Below are 13564 nucleotides of genomic sequence, written 5' to 3'. Positions count from 1 at the left end.
ACTGCATATTCTTTAATAAAATCTTGAAACATCATTATTTCCTACTATCATTCTATAGTCCCTGCTACACAGCTCCATGCTAGGTTACATTTTTAAATAGTTATGAAACAGAAATATATATATGGTATATAGCAAGGAATAGGCACTTAGACTATTTAAAAACAGAAAAAAATTTAAGTACTTGCTGAATGAGTAATCTAAAGCTGTGAAGAATATAAGAAGGTTTTAGATGTTAAAAAACAAATAAAAAAATTCTTCAAGGGGTAGAGGAAATAAAAGGAAGAAAACAGAAAATAAATATATGGGAAAAAATGAAATCAAGGTATTCCTTGAAAACAGCCAGCAGACTGAGTGGCATGATCTTTAAAAATATATTTGGGTGTATTACAAAGTGAACCTTCTGTATGTTGAAAGTCTCTCAGACCAGTGGCCCGAGTCATCTGGGATCAGATGTTGTGATCAAGGCATTTTTATTAGCATAAACGTCCACTTTCTTTGTACTTGACGTATTATGGCAATAAGCAGCCTATACAATTTCATGCTTTTACAGATCTTAATCAAAAATTACATTAATGATCTGTCATGATGTGCTGGATCATATTGTGTGACCACACAGTATGGTGAGATAGAATTTTAAAATGCATTTTAAGAAAATGCATACTTCTCACACTGATTATCCTGACAGAGACACTTGGCTATTCAATTTGTTTAATGTTGTAGGACATTTTTAAATGCCTGTGCTGTATGTAATGAATTTAACCTTCTCATACCTTTTTGTGGTTTAGATACTTGTACCGTAGTAATATATTCTCACTCTCTCCCCATAGATAGATATGTATACATGCATAAACAGAAACATTAAGATGTTCCCGTCTATTCAAGCTTACCCAATTAGGGAGAGTCTTTGGATGTTACACAATTTAAATCACGTTGACTTCATTAGGATTAAGCAGACCAAGAAATCTTTATGCAGTTTGTTCAGATATCTGTAGCAAGAGCTACAACATAAAAACTACTTAAAAAATGTTTACGCAGGAGATAAGAACACCAGTTAATCCTTGATCATCCTAACCATTTCACAATAGAAAGTGGTACTGTGCAGTTTTAGCCTGACATGTAGTCGGTCAAGTCTTGCCATTATCAGTGACCCTTCCGAGATCCATGAACAGCAAACCTGTGTACTGTGTCTGCAGCCTTCTCTTGATCATCTCTTAACCGTAGTCATTTCAAGGTCAGTCTAGCCGTGTATTTTTCATGTTTTCAAAGGAGATACCTGCAGGAATATAATTTCATCTTCTGCTTTTCTCTAACTCAGTTCCTCTTACCAGGTGTCCACTCATTTGACTCTCTCAACACTTAAACATAATTTTAATAATTTATTTAAATACCATATTTTGGAAAAAAAACCACAAACTGTTCCAGTGGCTGCTCTTATGGTCTTTTTGAGTCCAATTTTTCAAGGAAAGAGTGTCATGTTCTGATTCTTATGTGAAATCAGAAACGCATGGCTTTTTCAATAAAATTACTTTTCAAGGCACCTTAATTATGCTTGATTACATTTATACATATCAATTACAATGGAAATGCTAAAGCTTCTTCTGGAAGTTAAAAATATAATGTAAATGTTAAGTTTTTAAAAAGGTTAAAATATTTAATCGTAGCACTATTTAATGTATCTATTTACAAGACAATAGGAAGGTGTATGAAGTGCTAAGAAGCACTGTGACAAGTTCCAAATTACAGACTCGGGAGACAAGAAAGAATTGTGATACAATTTGCTCTAAAAGGTAGGATTATTATAACAGAAGGGAGCACAAGGGAGAACTGAGGTGTTTCAGATAATATACTCTAATTTATATTATGATGTTGCATATTTGCAAACATTACCATAGTTATTAATAAATTCAATACTTTTTTTATGAAATATCATTGTGTTCTGTGCACATAAACTAGGTTATAATACTGCAGTTTAACTGTCATAATAAGCTCATAAGCAAATGTTATTAAACATAGTGAGAAGGATTGTTTTTATTCTATATTGTTGCTAATTTACTGATTTACAATGAGAAGAGCTTTCAGAGAAAATGCTGAAACAAATTTGGGCAATGTTTTACTTGAACTGGAATCCCCAGCCATTAAGATGGAATGTGTTTTCTTAATACACTTATAGTCTGCAAAACAACAGGCGCTAGAATTTTATGTATTTTTAAAATATATTAATTATTGAATATTTTACTTTAAGTAGCACATATCCAGATGTGCCTTCTATTTTTTTCTTTCCCTAATGCAGAACAAAGCAAATTTATTAATAAGCTAGGCTTCTTTTGTCATTTGGGAAATTGATCCTGATTAATACCAAAATAGGTATAATTTTGTGAGTTAATATATTTTGGTGTGCAGTACAGCAGCTCCTTGCTATAGAGTAACTGGAATAGCCATTATAATAGTGATTCCACTGGACATTTACTACAGGGAGATAAGTTAAACTGTGCAGAAGTGAGGGTTTGTGATAAGACGTTATGAGAATTAGGTCACGTTGGGTTCAATTGCCTCTTATTCAGATGCCTCACTCCTTTGCTCACAGAGTATGTGATTATGATCATTACCCAATTAAAACACTACTGTGCAGTGACAAGTCTGACACTGTACGAACTACATCTAACACAGTTTCCTTAATAAAACTTACACTGTTTCGTTGATCTATTTTGTGTAACTTGACATTAAGTGTTGTCAAAACTTGCATTTTATTATAGTCACTGTCCCATTTTTACCTCTCGTGGAAATGCGGTCAGTTTTAGGTTCCAGTCTGTAGACCTGATTTATATGATCACTAATGGATTTTGTTAATTGGATTTAGAAGGAGGACATTTTTAGGTATCATGTAAGACTGCTCTTAGGCTAAGATTGGAGAGAGTTGGATTTGATGGGTTGGGCTATTCGATGTTTAAGGGAATGGATGGATGGCCACATCCAAAGAAAACGGTAACACGTGGTGTACTTCAAGGGTCTACACTGGACCAATACTGTTTAATGACGATAAAGACAATGAGACTGAGTGCACCCTCAGCAAGTTTGCAGATGACACCAAGCTGAATGTTGCAGCTGATATGTTAAAGGGAAAGGATGCCATCCAGAGAGACGCTGACAGGTTTAAGTAGTGGGCCCATGTGAACCTCACAAAGTTCAACTAGACCAAGTGCAGGGTCCTGCACATGGGTCAGGGCAATCGCCAATATCAGTATTGACGGAGAGCAGCCCTGCAGAGACGGACTTGGGGATACTGGCAGATAAAAAATTGGACGTGAGATAGTAATGTGTGCTTACAGCTCAGAAAGCCAATTGTATCCTGGACTGAGTAAAACGAAGCATGGCCAGCAGGTCGGGGGAGGCGATTCTCCCCCACTACTCCACTCTCATGAGACTCCTCTGGAGTACTGCATCCAGCTCTGGGGCCCCCAGTACAAGAAAGACATGGGTCCAGAGGAGGGCCGTGAAAATAAGCAGAGGGCTGGAATACCTCTCCTATGAAGACAGGCTGAGATTGTTTAGCCTGGAAAAGAAAAAGCTCCAGCAGACCTTATTGTAGCCTTTCAATACTTAAAGGGAGTTTACAAGAAAGATGGAGAAAGACCTTCTACCAGCGCTTGCAGTTACAGGGCAAGGGGTAATGGTTCTAAATTGAAAGAAAGTAGAGTTAGATTGGATATTAGGAAGAAATTCTTTGCTGTGAGGGTGGTGAGACGCTGGCACAGGTTGCCCAGAGAAGCTGTGGCTGCCCCATCCCTGGAGGTGTTCAAGGCCAGGCTGGATGGGGCTTTGAGCAACCTGGTCTAGTGGGAGGTGTCCCTGCCCAGGGCAGGGGGGGTTGGAACTATGTGATCTTTAAGGTCCCTGCCAACCCAGAGCATTTTATGATTCTAAGCAGGATCTCAGCTCTAAGCCTTCAGACACTGGTAATCAGCAAATGGTCACAGGCAATTAAGCGCTATGTTTTCCCCGGGACCAGGTATACAATGTGTTTAGAGCAGTGATAGCTCAATTAAAAAAAAAAAAAAAAGCCCCCAGTATGCTGTAAGCAGTAGTTATGCCAAAAGTCTGTTAGCAGACTGCAAGTCAAGTAATTGTTTTTCCTATCTGCATAGCACTCCACCAGAACTACTTTAACGCTACCAAAGATAATACGCTTATTACAAGGTATAATTTATTCTTTCCTTCAGCTCAATTTATGTCACCTTGGTTCACAAAGAATGCCAATCTAAATCGTCTCGCACTTTATCTGAAATCTGTAATAAATACTTAAAGTGGGTCATATTCTGTGGAACCAAGGTTTAATAAATACTTTTAATTTAGTATTTTAAATGTTATAGTAAAACTTGTTTCCTTGTAAGATAGTTTCAAAAGAAGGCCCTTTGTGATTTACATGAAAAATTTATTTTACCTCCTTCAAATTGCTATTCATATAAAGGATATTTAGATTGTAAATTCTTCTTAAAGAGGAAAAAATGACATGCCTGACTGAAATGCAATGCCTCACATACTTTGACTTCATACTGTTTTGATAACTTCAGTTTTAAGTTGTATCTCAAAAATATCACCACAAAATTTTAACAGAACTACCTGATGAAATCAAATAAATGTTTATAGGGACAATTATGTTAGAATTAGGTTTCTACTGCAGTTTCTGTTAGCCTCTTTACCTTTAAAAACATACCTCCAGAAAGGAAATTTTAAAAAGTGTGTTTTGATGGTTTTCATTCTATTTAAGTGTATTTATGCTAAAATCATAGTGCATGATTATTTTGAATTTTTGCTTTTATTAAACAGGCTGTGTTTGCCTGGTTTTATTCATTAAGTGCCAAATGACTATATGCTCTCACAAATGCTGTAATTTTCGTTGTGAAGCTATGGCCTTTGCAGGAGCAGCATACGCAGTGCCATAGACAGCAGGGAGTTGTGGGATCCCAGCTGGCATGCTGTGTATTCCCAAAGGAGATTCCAAAATCCCAGAGCTGCTTTGGGGAGTTTTCTTTCACAGTCATCTCAGAGCCCCGTGCTGCAACTGTGCCCCAGGGAGACAGGTGGGGAGAGGTCCCCCACTGTCATAGCAGAGCCTGGGAGCGCACGTCCCCAGGGAACAGGGGGGCTGGCGGGGCGAGCAGGCAGCCTGGAAGGGACCAGACCTATCTTCCCAGCAGAGGAGGGGCAGAGCATCCCCGCAGAGCTCTCCACAAAGCTTTGAGTCAACTTATGTGTGATCTGAGAATGTGTCGAAAACCAGTCTGTATTGGGGAAGATGTGCCTGAAGATTTGAGCTTTTAAATTAATTTCCTAATCCTGCTCACTATACAATGGTGCTGAGGCTTGGGAAGAGGCCATGGCAGCAACTATCTGTGGCAGTTTGCAAATATGTCAGCTGAAAGCAAATGGGAAACTGAGCCCTGAGGAGGAGTGGAGTGTGCCACGAGTCCAGATGTGCTGTGTTGATGGTGGGTTGGGAAGGGGAGCCGGGGAGCAGCCTGCTGTGCTACGCACGTTTGTGTTTAGGGGCAGGGTGGCACTCCCAGGGCAAAGGCACATCTATTGCCCGCCTTTGGTAATGGTCCTGAGCCGGTGTCTGAAACAGAGACCTGCAGCTATGGCTACCGCAGCTGGGCCGGACTGATAAATTGTGGGGATTCTTTAAGTTTATGCATGAAACATAAAAATGGGAGTGTAGCACAATATTTAGGTTGTGTCGTTTAAATGCCTTAACGTGGTGAATTCATGTAAGATGCTTGAATTTCAGTCAGGGTTGTTTCCTTTAATCTCCTCAGTCGGATCTACTGCTCTGCAATTTTATTGCTCTGAAACTTACAGTTCAGTGAAAATTATAACATTCTCAAAATATCACCTACAGAAAAAGCTGTATATACATCCATATGTTTATACATATTTATGCATATATTTATACATATATTACACCAACTACTTACATGAATAAAAACATCAAGAAAAACTAGTATAATTAAAAATAAATCTGTTTTTAAGGTAAGTTAAAGTCGTTACTTTATGCAATATAAACTATTTAACTAGAATTATTTCCTGCATCAAACAAATTTCAATATGCATATATTTTTTTACCTCTGTGTGTCACATTACAGCAAAACAATTTCATTATATTAGTACCCTTAAGCATATAATATTGGTGGGTTTTTCCACAGAAGAAATAAAGTCTTCTTATATTGCATGTATTTCTAGCTCTTCTTGTGATCTTCAGGTGTTAGTGTTTACAAAAAATTGCACTTATCATTTTTTTCCATTGTACTTGTTATTTTTTGTCTTAACATTTGCTACAATAATTTGGTCTATTTCATCTTAATAGCTGAAATTTTCAGATAGTTTTATTAGCATAAAATACTAATTTGTGATGTTATTACATACATGCAATAAGATATGAAAACACCCTAAGCTATAGCTGAAGACTTTTTTTCGTTCCACTTCTTTGAATGTGTAAAAAACACAGGTGTTATTGTCAGATAAAAAATTTACTCATTTTACCACTGTCTTTTAAAAATGGAACTTCATACCAGAGTGTATGTACAAAACAAGCAGACTTTTTAGCTGGAATTGTGATACAGACACAGAGCAGGAGAGTTCATTGCCACAGTGTATTTAGCTATTTCTGCATTTAGGATTTATGACATAAAAAGGAAGAAATATGTGTTTGGATGCAGATTTCCTATTTTTCAATTTCCAGTATGCAATTTAAATTATATGGTGTATTCAACAACTTATGTGTTACATCATATCTTCCACTCTGCACTAGTGAAAACAATAGTCTATTTCGGGTTGTTAAAAAAATAATATTGTATTCTCTCCTGATTTCTGAATTCTAGCACTTCTGACAACAGCCACCTGTTTTTCTGTACTTCAAAAAAAATTATCAACTGCAGACACCCTGGAGGCGAGCTGTCCTGTCTCCTCCCTCTTGCCATCCTACAATAACCCTAATCACTAGCAACACCGAAACGGGCAGCTCAAACTGAACAGGAGAGGGGAACTATGGGGGTGACAGGAATGCTCGCTGATAGTTTGACAATTGGAGAATTAGAGAATGAAATTGCTGAAATGGAAAACTGTATTTTGCAGACAGCAAGCAGACTTATCGTTAAACGTAAATCAGTTGTACATCTCACTAACAAGTGTCACTTTAAGCACAGCTTCATCTTGGCATTATTGCTAATGATTTTCTTCTATAAGAAGCTTGTCTGACTCTGATCTCACATTTACGTTTAATTTCTACCTCTTGAAATCCTTCTTTCCAGCTCCTGTCATTGAATAGGGCATCAGGAATTGCTGAGCTCCAACCTAAGCTACGCTACTGAGTCAGTCTGTCACTACAAATCAGATAATCTCTATGTAACTCTTTTGTGTGATGGTAATAAAGCTATCATACCTTACACTCGGTGGATATACAGAATTTCTAACTGTTTGAACAGTGTTTTTATGTGAAGAAGCTTAAGTAAACATTTAATAGATCTACCAGTCATCTTCCTGTGTTCAAGATTTGCTGTTACTTTGGCCCTTTCTTCTAGCAGTTACCCTTTCTGCAACAGACCTGTCAGGCCCATTTCACTGAAATGGAGTGCAGTCGACTTTAGGCTACTTTCAATTCTTGCTAAGCAGTTTCATGATCTGGAATTCATGATAATTTGACAAATTGTATGGCTGTGTAGTTCTAGACAGAAAGCATTTGGGATTGCTGTAATAGTCAATATTCATTCTCTAAACTTCCATGTCCATTTCCACTAATGGAGTACCTTGGTAAAAATTACTATGCAACAATCTTAAACATCATGAAACAAAACCAGGGAATGGAGCAAACCTTGCTTGGTTTTTTTCCCCCACCTATGTTAATGGCACCCTTTTGTCCCTTTTAGAGGTTTCTTCCTTTTTTTTTTTTTTTTTTTTTTCCTTTCTTTTAAACAAGAAATTATATCTAGGATTTGCTGTGCATGAAAGAAGTCATCTGCCAGGAGACAGAATTTTACAGGCTCAAGAGCATCATTTCTGTGGTGTGTCTCACAATAACAGCATGTATTTAACACAGTGAGAGCAGAATATATGGCTGTGAAAACTGAACTCTGCTATGATAGCTGTGATAATGATTTAGTCTGGCAGGTTTGAGATTATCTCAGCATCATGCAGATGAGATTCCTACAGGAAACAGAAAGAGATCTGGATACTTGCAGTGTCATGTATTCAGAACAAGGCTATCCACCTACTCGCTCGTTAGCATAAACTGCAACTACTCTGTCTGTGATTTCAAGCACGTTCACTAAATCATAATCGATGCAGTTCAAATGTACGTGTGTACCCACCTGTTTGCTCTTTTCTCCTCTGGAACAACCTCTTTTAAATCCCAGCACCCTGGTTGCTGACGAGGGAACCCTGAAAGGGGCCGTAGCTTCATAGAATCATAGAATTCTCTAGGTTGGAAGGGACCTTTAAGATAACTGAGCCCAACCACCAACTTCCTTCAGGAGTTTTTTAATGCGCTGCCACAGTGGGGCTTGTGGGGCTTTGTGGCATCCGAGCTTCAGCCCAGCAAACAGACTGTGTGGGAGACGGCAGTGGAGAGAAACATCTGGAGCTGACGCAAGGTGAGCTGTTGTGCAGGAAGTTAGGATGAGGTGCTCAGAGGTGATACTTTCAAGGATTATTTTTAGCCACTCTTTTTCCCAATTTGTAGTTGGTTATGGTTGTTTCATTTAAAAATGAAGATCTTGGATTTGAGGCAAGCTTAAATTTAGAGCAATACAATGTCTCGCTTTTCTACAGAGATATTGATTCACTGTCATTTTTGTAATATTTTTATCTTTTTCCCTTTATTGTGTCTTGCTAAGTCTCAACTAAACCGCTAACTCGCATCAGCAATTTTAGTGTCATCTCCTGATTTACCTTTCATCTCCTGATTATCTTTATAGGCATATTTTTTCTATGCTTTGCTATATTTTAATTTTTATACTGACATTAATTGAGGTTGCCATCAGCACGTTAATAAACTTTAAGATAAAAGAAAGAACTTGCTCAATAGGTGGATTTCCTCAAACACACTTTTTTTTTCAGTCCTGTGTGTTTTCCAATGACTTGGGCAAGATCGCTCCGGTTGATTACACTGCTAGCATCTAGCATACTTTCTTCAACATTCAGGCATTTACTCTCTGGTGAAAGTTTACTGGCCTTTAAAGATTCATTGGTCAAACCGTTTACTCTCCTGCTTGGCTTTTCTTGAATGTAAACTGACAGTTTCCAGAGCTTTTATGCAATAATGAATTATTGGGAGAAAAATAGAGCCGGGGAGGAAATTCCTTCATTGCTTTGATAAAAGAAAGATTAGCTGCAAATAATAAATAATTACGTACTGATATCAAATACAACTTGCTTTAACTTTAAACTTTTCCAAAATAGAATGACTTGCTTTAGTGATGCTGTTGCTAACTGTACAGTATTAATTCTGGAAAAAAAGACGAAGAGAATTGTTCTCATCTGTAGCTAAACCAATATAACTTTAATTTGTTTCACTATTCCATCTTAAACTGGATGCTTCCAAACCTTATTGACTGATTGTGATGCTTTAGGCATGACATGTATAAAACAATGAAGTTAATTCTCTTCCTAGTATTTAAAACTATTTTAAAATAAAAATTCTTTGCAGTGAGCTAGCTAAGATTGCAGTGAGCTAGCTAAGATAGCAAAATGTTTCCACTCCTTGTAGGTTGCCCTCCAAGCTGGAGGCAGGGGGCTTGATTTATTTTTCACAGTGCCCGTTGAGAGGGAGAACAGCTGGCAGGGGAGGCATGGTCCTAAGTACCAGCTGTAAGTGGTCCAAACCAAGCGTTTGTTTGTATTTTCTGACTTCCAAGCATCCCGTTTCGTAAGCTTGTCATTAGTCAATACATTGTGTAGTGTTTGTGGTTCTTTATTCTCTGTTTTGAGGAAGAAGTTTAGGCAGAAAAATTAACATGTGATATTCATGATCAGTCATCCTCTGTAACATGCATAGCTGAAATTAATAGTGGGCAATCAATTCATACTCTGAAAGTCAATTTTGTTTAAATGCTCATTAAATTCTTTCATATGATACATCCTGTTGTAGCAGCAGGAAATCTACATTCAATTCAGTTTGTTTGAGACTTTCTATGTGAATTTGAGTGAATTATTTAACGTATATGAGCTGAGATATCTTTCTCGTTGTTACCTGGGTCTAAGCATGGAACCGGCTTGCTGATAAAAGGACAGAGACATGGATGAAGGAATGTGGAAAAAGGGAAAAGGGACTTGTGTGTAGAAAACTTTACTTTGATTCAACCTGTTGCCCCCTCCTCTCCCCTCAGAACAGTGGAAGAAAATCCATTAAGAACTATTAAATATGAAGACGCTGTCACTGGCTGAAGTCTCTAAGCCACTAACAGCTGTTATTACATGCCTGCCCTTTTCTGAGCTTCTTCCCTACACAGTCATTGGAAACAGGAGTACTGTGTCTTTGCTCTGACCTGATTTGACTGTTCCCATATCATATTATATATGGGACAGCTGCTCACCAACAACAGCAGGGTTCAGGAAGGAATTTTCCTGTAAAAGCCTGTCACCAAGGCCACGTAAGATTTTATACCTTATTCACAGTGTAAGTAAGAGGGAAGTTCTGCTAAGGTGAAGTTATCACAAGTTAGTAGGGGGACTAACACAAATCTGAATGAGTGAGATCCAGCGCAGTGGGACTGCTAAAGACCTGTTCTCAGGGGTAACAAGGATACCAAATGGTTGGTTAATACTAAACCACAGCAGGTAGGGGAGGGTGGACAGACTCTCACCTTCACTTGTTGAAAACGGAAAAGACCTGGAGACTCAGCATATGGGGATTCTTTTTGCCTTCCCCTCAGTGACTTAGTTGGACCAATGGGTTTGGGGACTCCAGTATTTTAAGTATTAATGACAGCAGAGGTTTTTGTGATAACAGGATGGATGCATCTTTTATGTTCTAAACAAAGTAGCCTGTCGCTTAGTCTAACACCAGGCATCCATAACTATCCTATCCTTTCAACCAATACCATTCAGAATGTTTAACCTCACAGTTTTGTTCACGTAGCTGACAACACACTATTTCACTTAATTGTGTATCTTCTTTCCCCTCAGAATTATGGTTTGGAGACCGAAAACCTGAGAACTCTGTCTCACAAGCTGAATGCGTCAGCCAAAAATCTTCAGAACTTTATAACGGGTAGAAGGAGGAGTGGCCATTATGATGGCAGGGCCTCCAGACGCCTACCAAATGATTTTCTTACCTCTGTAGTTGACCTGATTGGTGCTGCCAAGAACTTACTAGCCTGGCTGGACAGGTAATTTACTATTCCTTGGTCTCCTTTATGCACGAGAATAATTCTTTGGGTTATTTTGTATTTGTGCTTTCTTTTTCCCTTGTACTCTTCTATTCTAATATTAAAATGGCAGTTCTGGAATTCTAGCTCTAAATTTTAGTGTGCAAATTTCTCAAATATTGAGGGCAAAATGTAGTATCTTTTTCTGTCAGGAGAGTGTTAAAGTTTTCTCTAGTTACTTTTTCAGATTCTTTTCAGTCTGATAGTATTTTGTGCAAAATGAATACTTTTGTGCTGTTCTAAGTTGATATCTTACTGTCACAGGTGGTAGTAACGTCATTGGTAATTTCAGAAGGGTAAGGAAGAAAAGACTGTGGAGTCTGAACTGTCCTTCAGCCATCAAAAAGACTCAAACAACCTGGAGTTGAGCAAATCAATTCAGAATATTCAAAATAAATTACAGTACTTGTTAGTCTGAAAATTAAATTTTATTAGATTTTTTTATGAAGAGTGGGATCGATTTATTAAGTACAGATGTGGTGTTGTTTAATCCTCAACAATCAACCACTGTTGGTTTTTTCATTTACAAAATGAGAATTTGATTAAAAGTATCTCCCTGAATAAATGTAGTTAATTTTGACTGTGGAAAGAAACCAAAACCATAAAATAGCATCAGAGTGTTTATATTTTGTTTCTCTTTCTTTGGAATTATAGCAATGGATAGCTTTATCTTGAATCTGAATGCTCTTGAATGTATAAATGGCACCTTAAAAATCACAGTGAGAGCGAATCACCCTCCTTTACAGGATTTGTATAATCCTGGTGACATCTTCCTAACCTAATGCCAGCAGTCATATTTTCTCGAGCTATGACCTTGTCCCTTCTTATAAATTCAAATGGGGTCAGATTCAGCCAGAATTTGGAAAGCCTAAAGAAAATTCAAATGTGTGGGAAGCTCTTAGTGATTAAGTAAGTGTTACTTTGCTCTCTGAATTAAGCTGCTGCTAAAGAGTGATGTCATACTAGAAATGCTGTCTTTAATGAGCCGTACAAAGGAAATCTGGACTAATAATTATTTGGAAGCTCCTATTTCCACTTTCTACAAGAATGATAACTTCTGATGTTCTGGCCAAAATCTAGTTTACATCCTTCCCGCCTTTCTTATTTCAAAGGTGTATTTTACAAAAGTTGTGTGAATTGCTGCTGAGGATTGTCATGATTCGGTGATTCACATTTCTCTGCTGTAGGTCTGTTCTCTATATTACATATATCTTTTAAATACCTCTGAATACTCCAAAAAACAGTTAAGATTGTGCTATTGAAAACTATATACGCTATTTCAGGACTTTTTTTCTTGATTAAGCTATAGAACAGTTATCCAACCTGATTATATTTGCCTCTATGAAAACAAATTTACTAACTATAAACATGTTTAACTGCTTACACCAGAAACAGAAGTTATAATCCTTAATGCTGTATAAACCCATCCATCCTTTGTCACAGGTCTCCATTTGTCAGCGTGACGGAATACTCACTGCTGAAAAACAACATTGTTCAACTGTGCCTGGAACTAACAACCATTGTGCAACAGGTAGGAATGGTTATCTTCCGCTCTGAGTCCTCTTCATACTGTTGCAGTAATAAACAATAATAAAATTGCAACAGTAAAAAAAAAAATTGATAAGTTTTTACTTCACCAGAAAAATTGTTTTAGCATTACGTCTTTGTTCTTTGCATATCCTCTTTCTCTGGCAGCAACAGGAAGATTTTTGGACTGTTTATCCTAATATGCCTGAATAGATTGAAGGATAGTGTGAAGGTAAAAATAATCAAGTTTGCTTTTGAGTAGACAATTTCATGTTAGGTTATCTACCACCATGCAAGTGTAACAAAAGAACAAAGCCACAGTGGGCAACAGCTTAACTACTGCTAACAGTTTGTTGCAGATTAAAATGTGAATGATCAAAAATCTTTCAGGGACAAGTTCTTAGAATACATACAAATACACCCAGACCCTGTACTGTGGCTTCTTCACTTAAAGGAGAGACAGTTACATGAAAGTTATTTAGTGATTAACATTAAATATTCGTAACATTAAACAAACCAAATATGGAACAAACAAGGGTAGTAGCACTATCATCACTGACATTCATTACTTAATTGTAATATAGCACAACCACAGACACATAACATCAATTTATCTGGTT

General features: G+C 37.4%; 1 protein-coding gene across 1 annotated transcript in view; it reads left to right on the top strand.

Annotated features, from left to right (window-relative positions):
• LOC128914972 (connector enhancer of kinase suppressor of ras 2-like) overlaps positions 1 to 13564 on the top strand; it is a 212579-nt gene that overhangs the window by 84228 nt on the left and 114787 nt on the right. The window contains exons 3-4 of the mRNA XM_054214713.1: positions 11176 to 11378; positions 12861 to 12948. Coding sequence (XP_054070688.1) covers positions 11176 to 11378; positions 12861 to 12948 — 291 coding nt within the window. The remainder of the gene's footprint in view (positions 1 to 11175; positions 11379 to 12860; positions 12949 to 13564) is intronic.

This window comes from Rissa tridactyla, chromosome 9 (assembly GCF_028500815.1).
Source record: "Rissa tridactyla isolate bRisTri1 chromosome 9, bRisTri1.patW.cur.20221130, whole genome shotgun sequence".
Lineage (NCBI taxonomy): Eukaryota > Metazoa > Chordata > Aves > Charadriiformes > Laridae > Rissa > Rissa tridactyla.
This window is presented reverse-complemented; position numbering and strand designations above follow the sequence as displayed.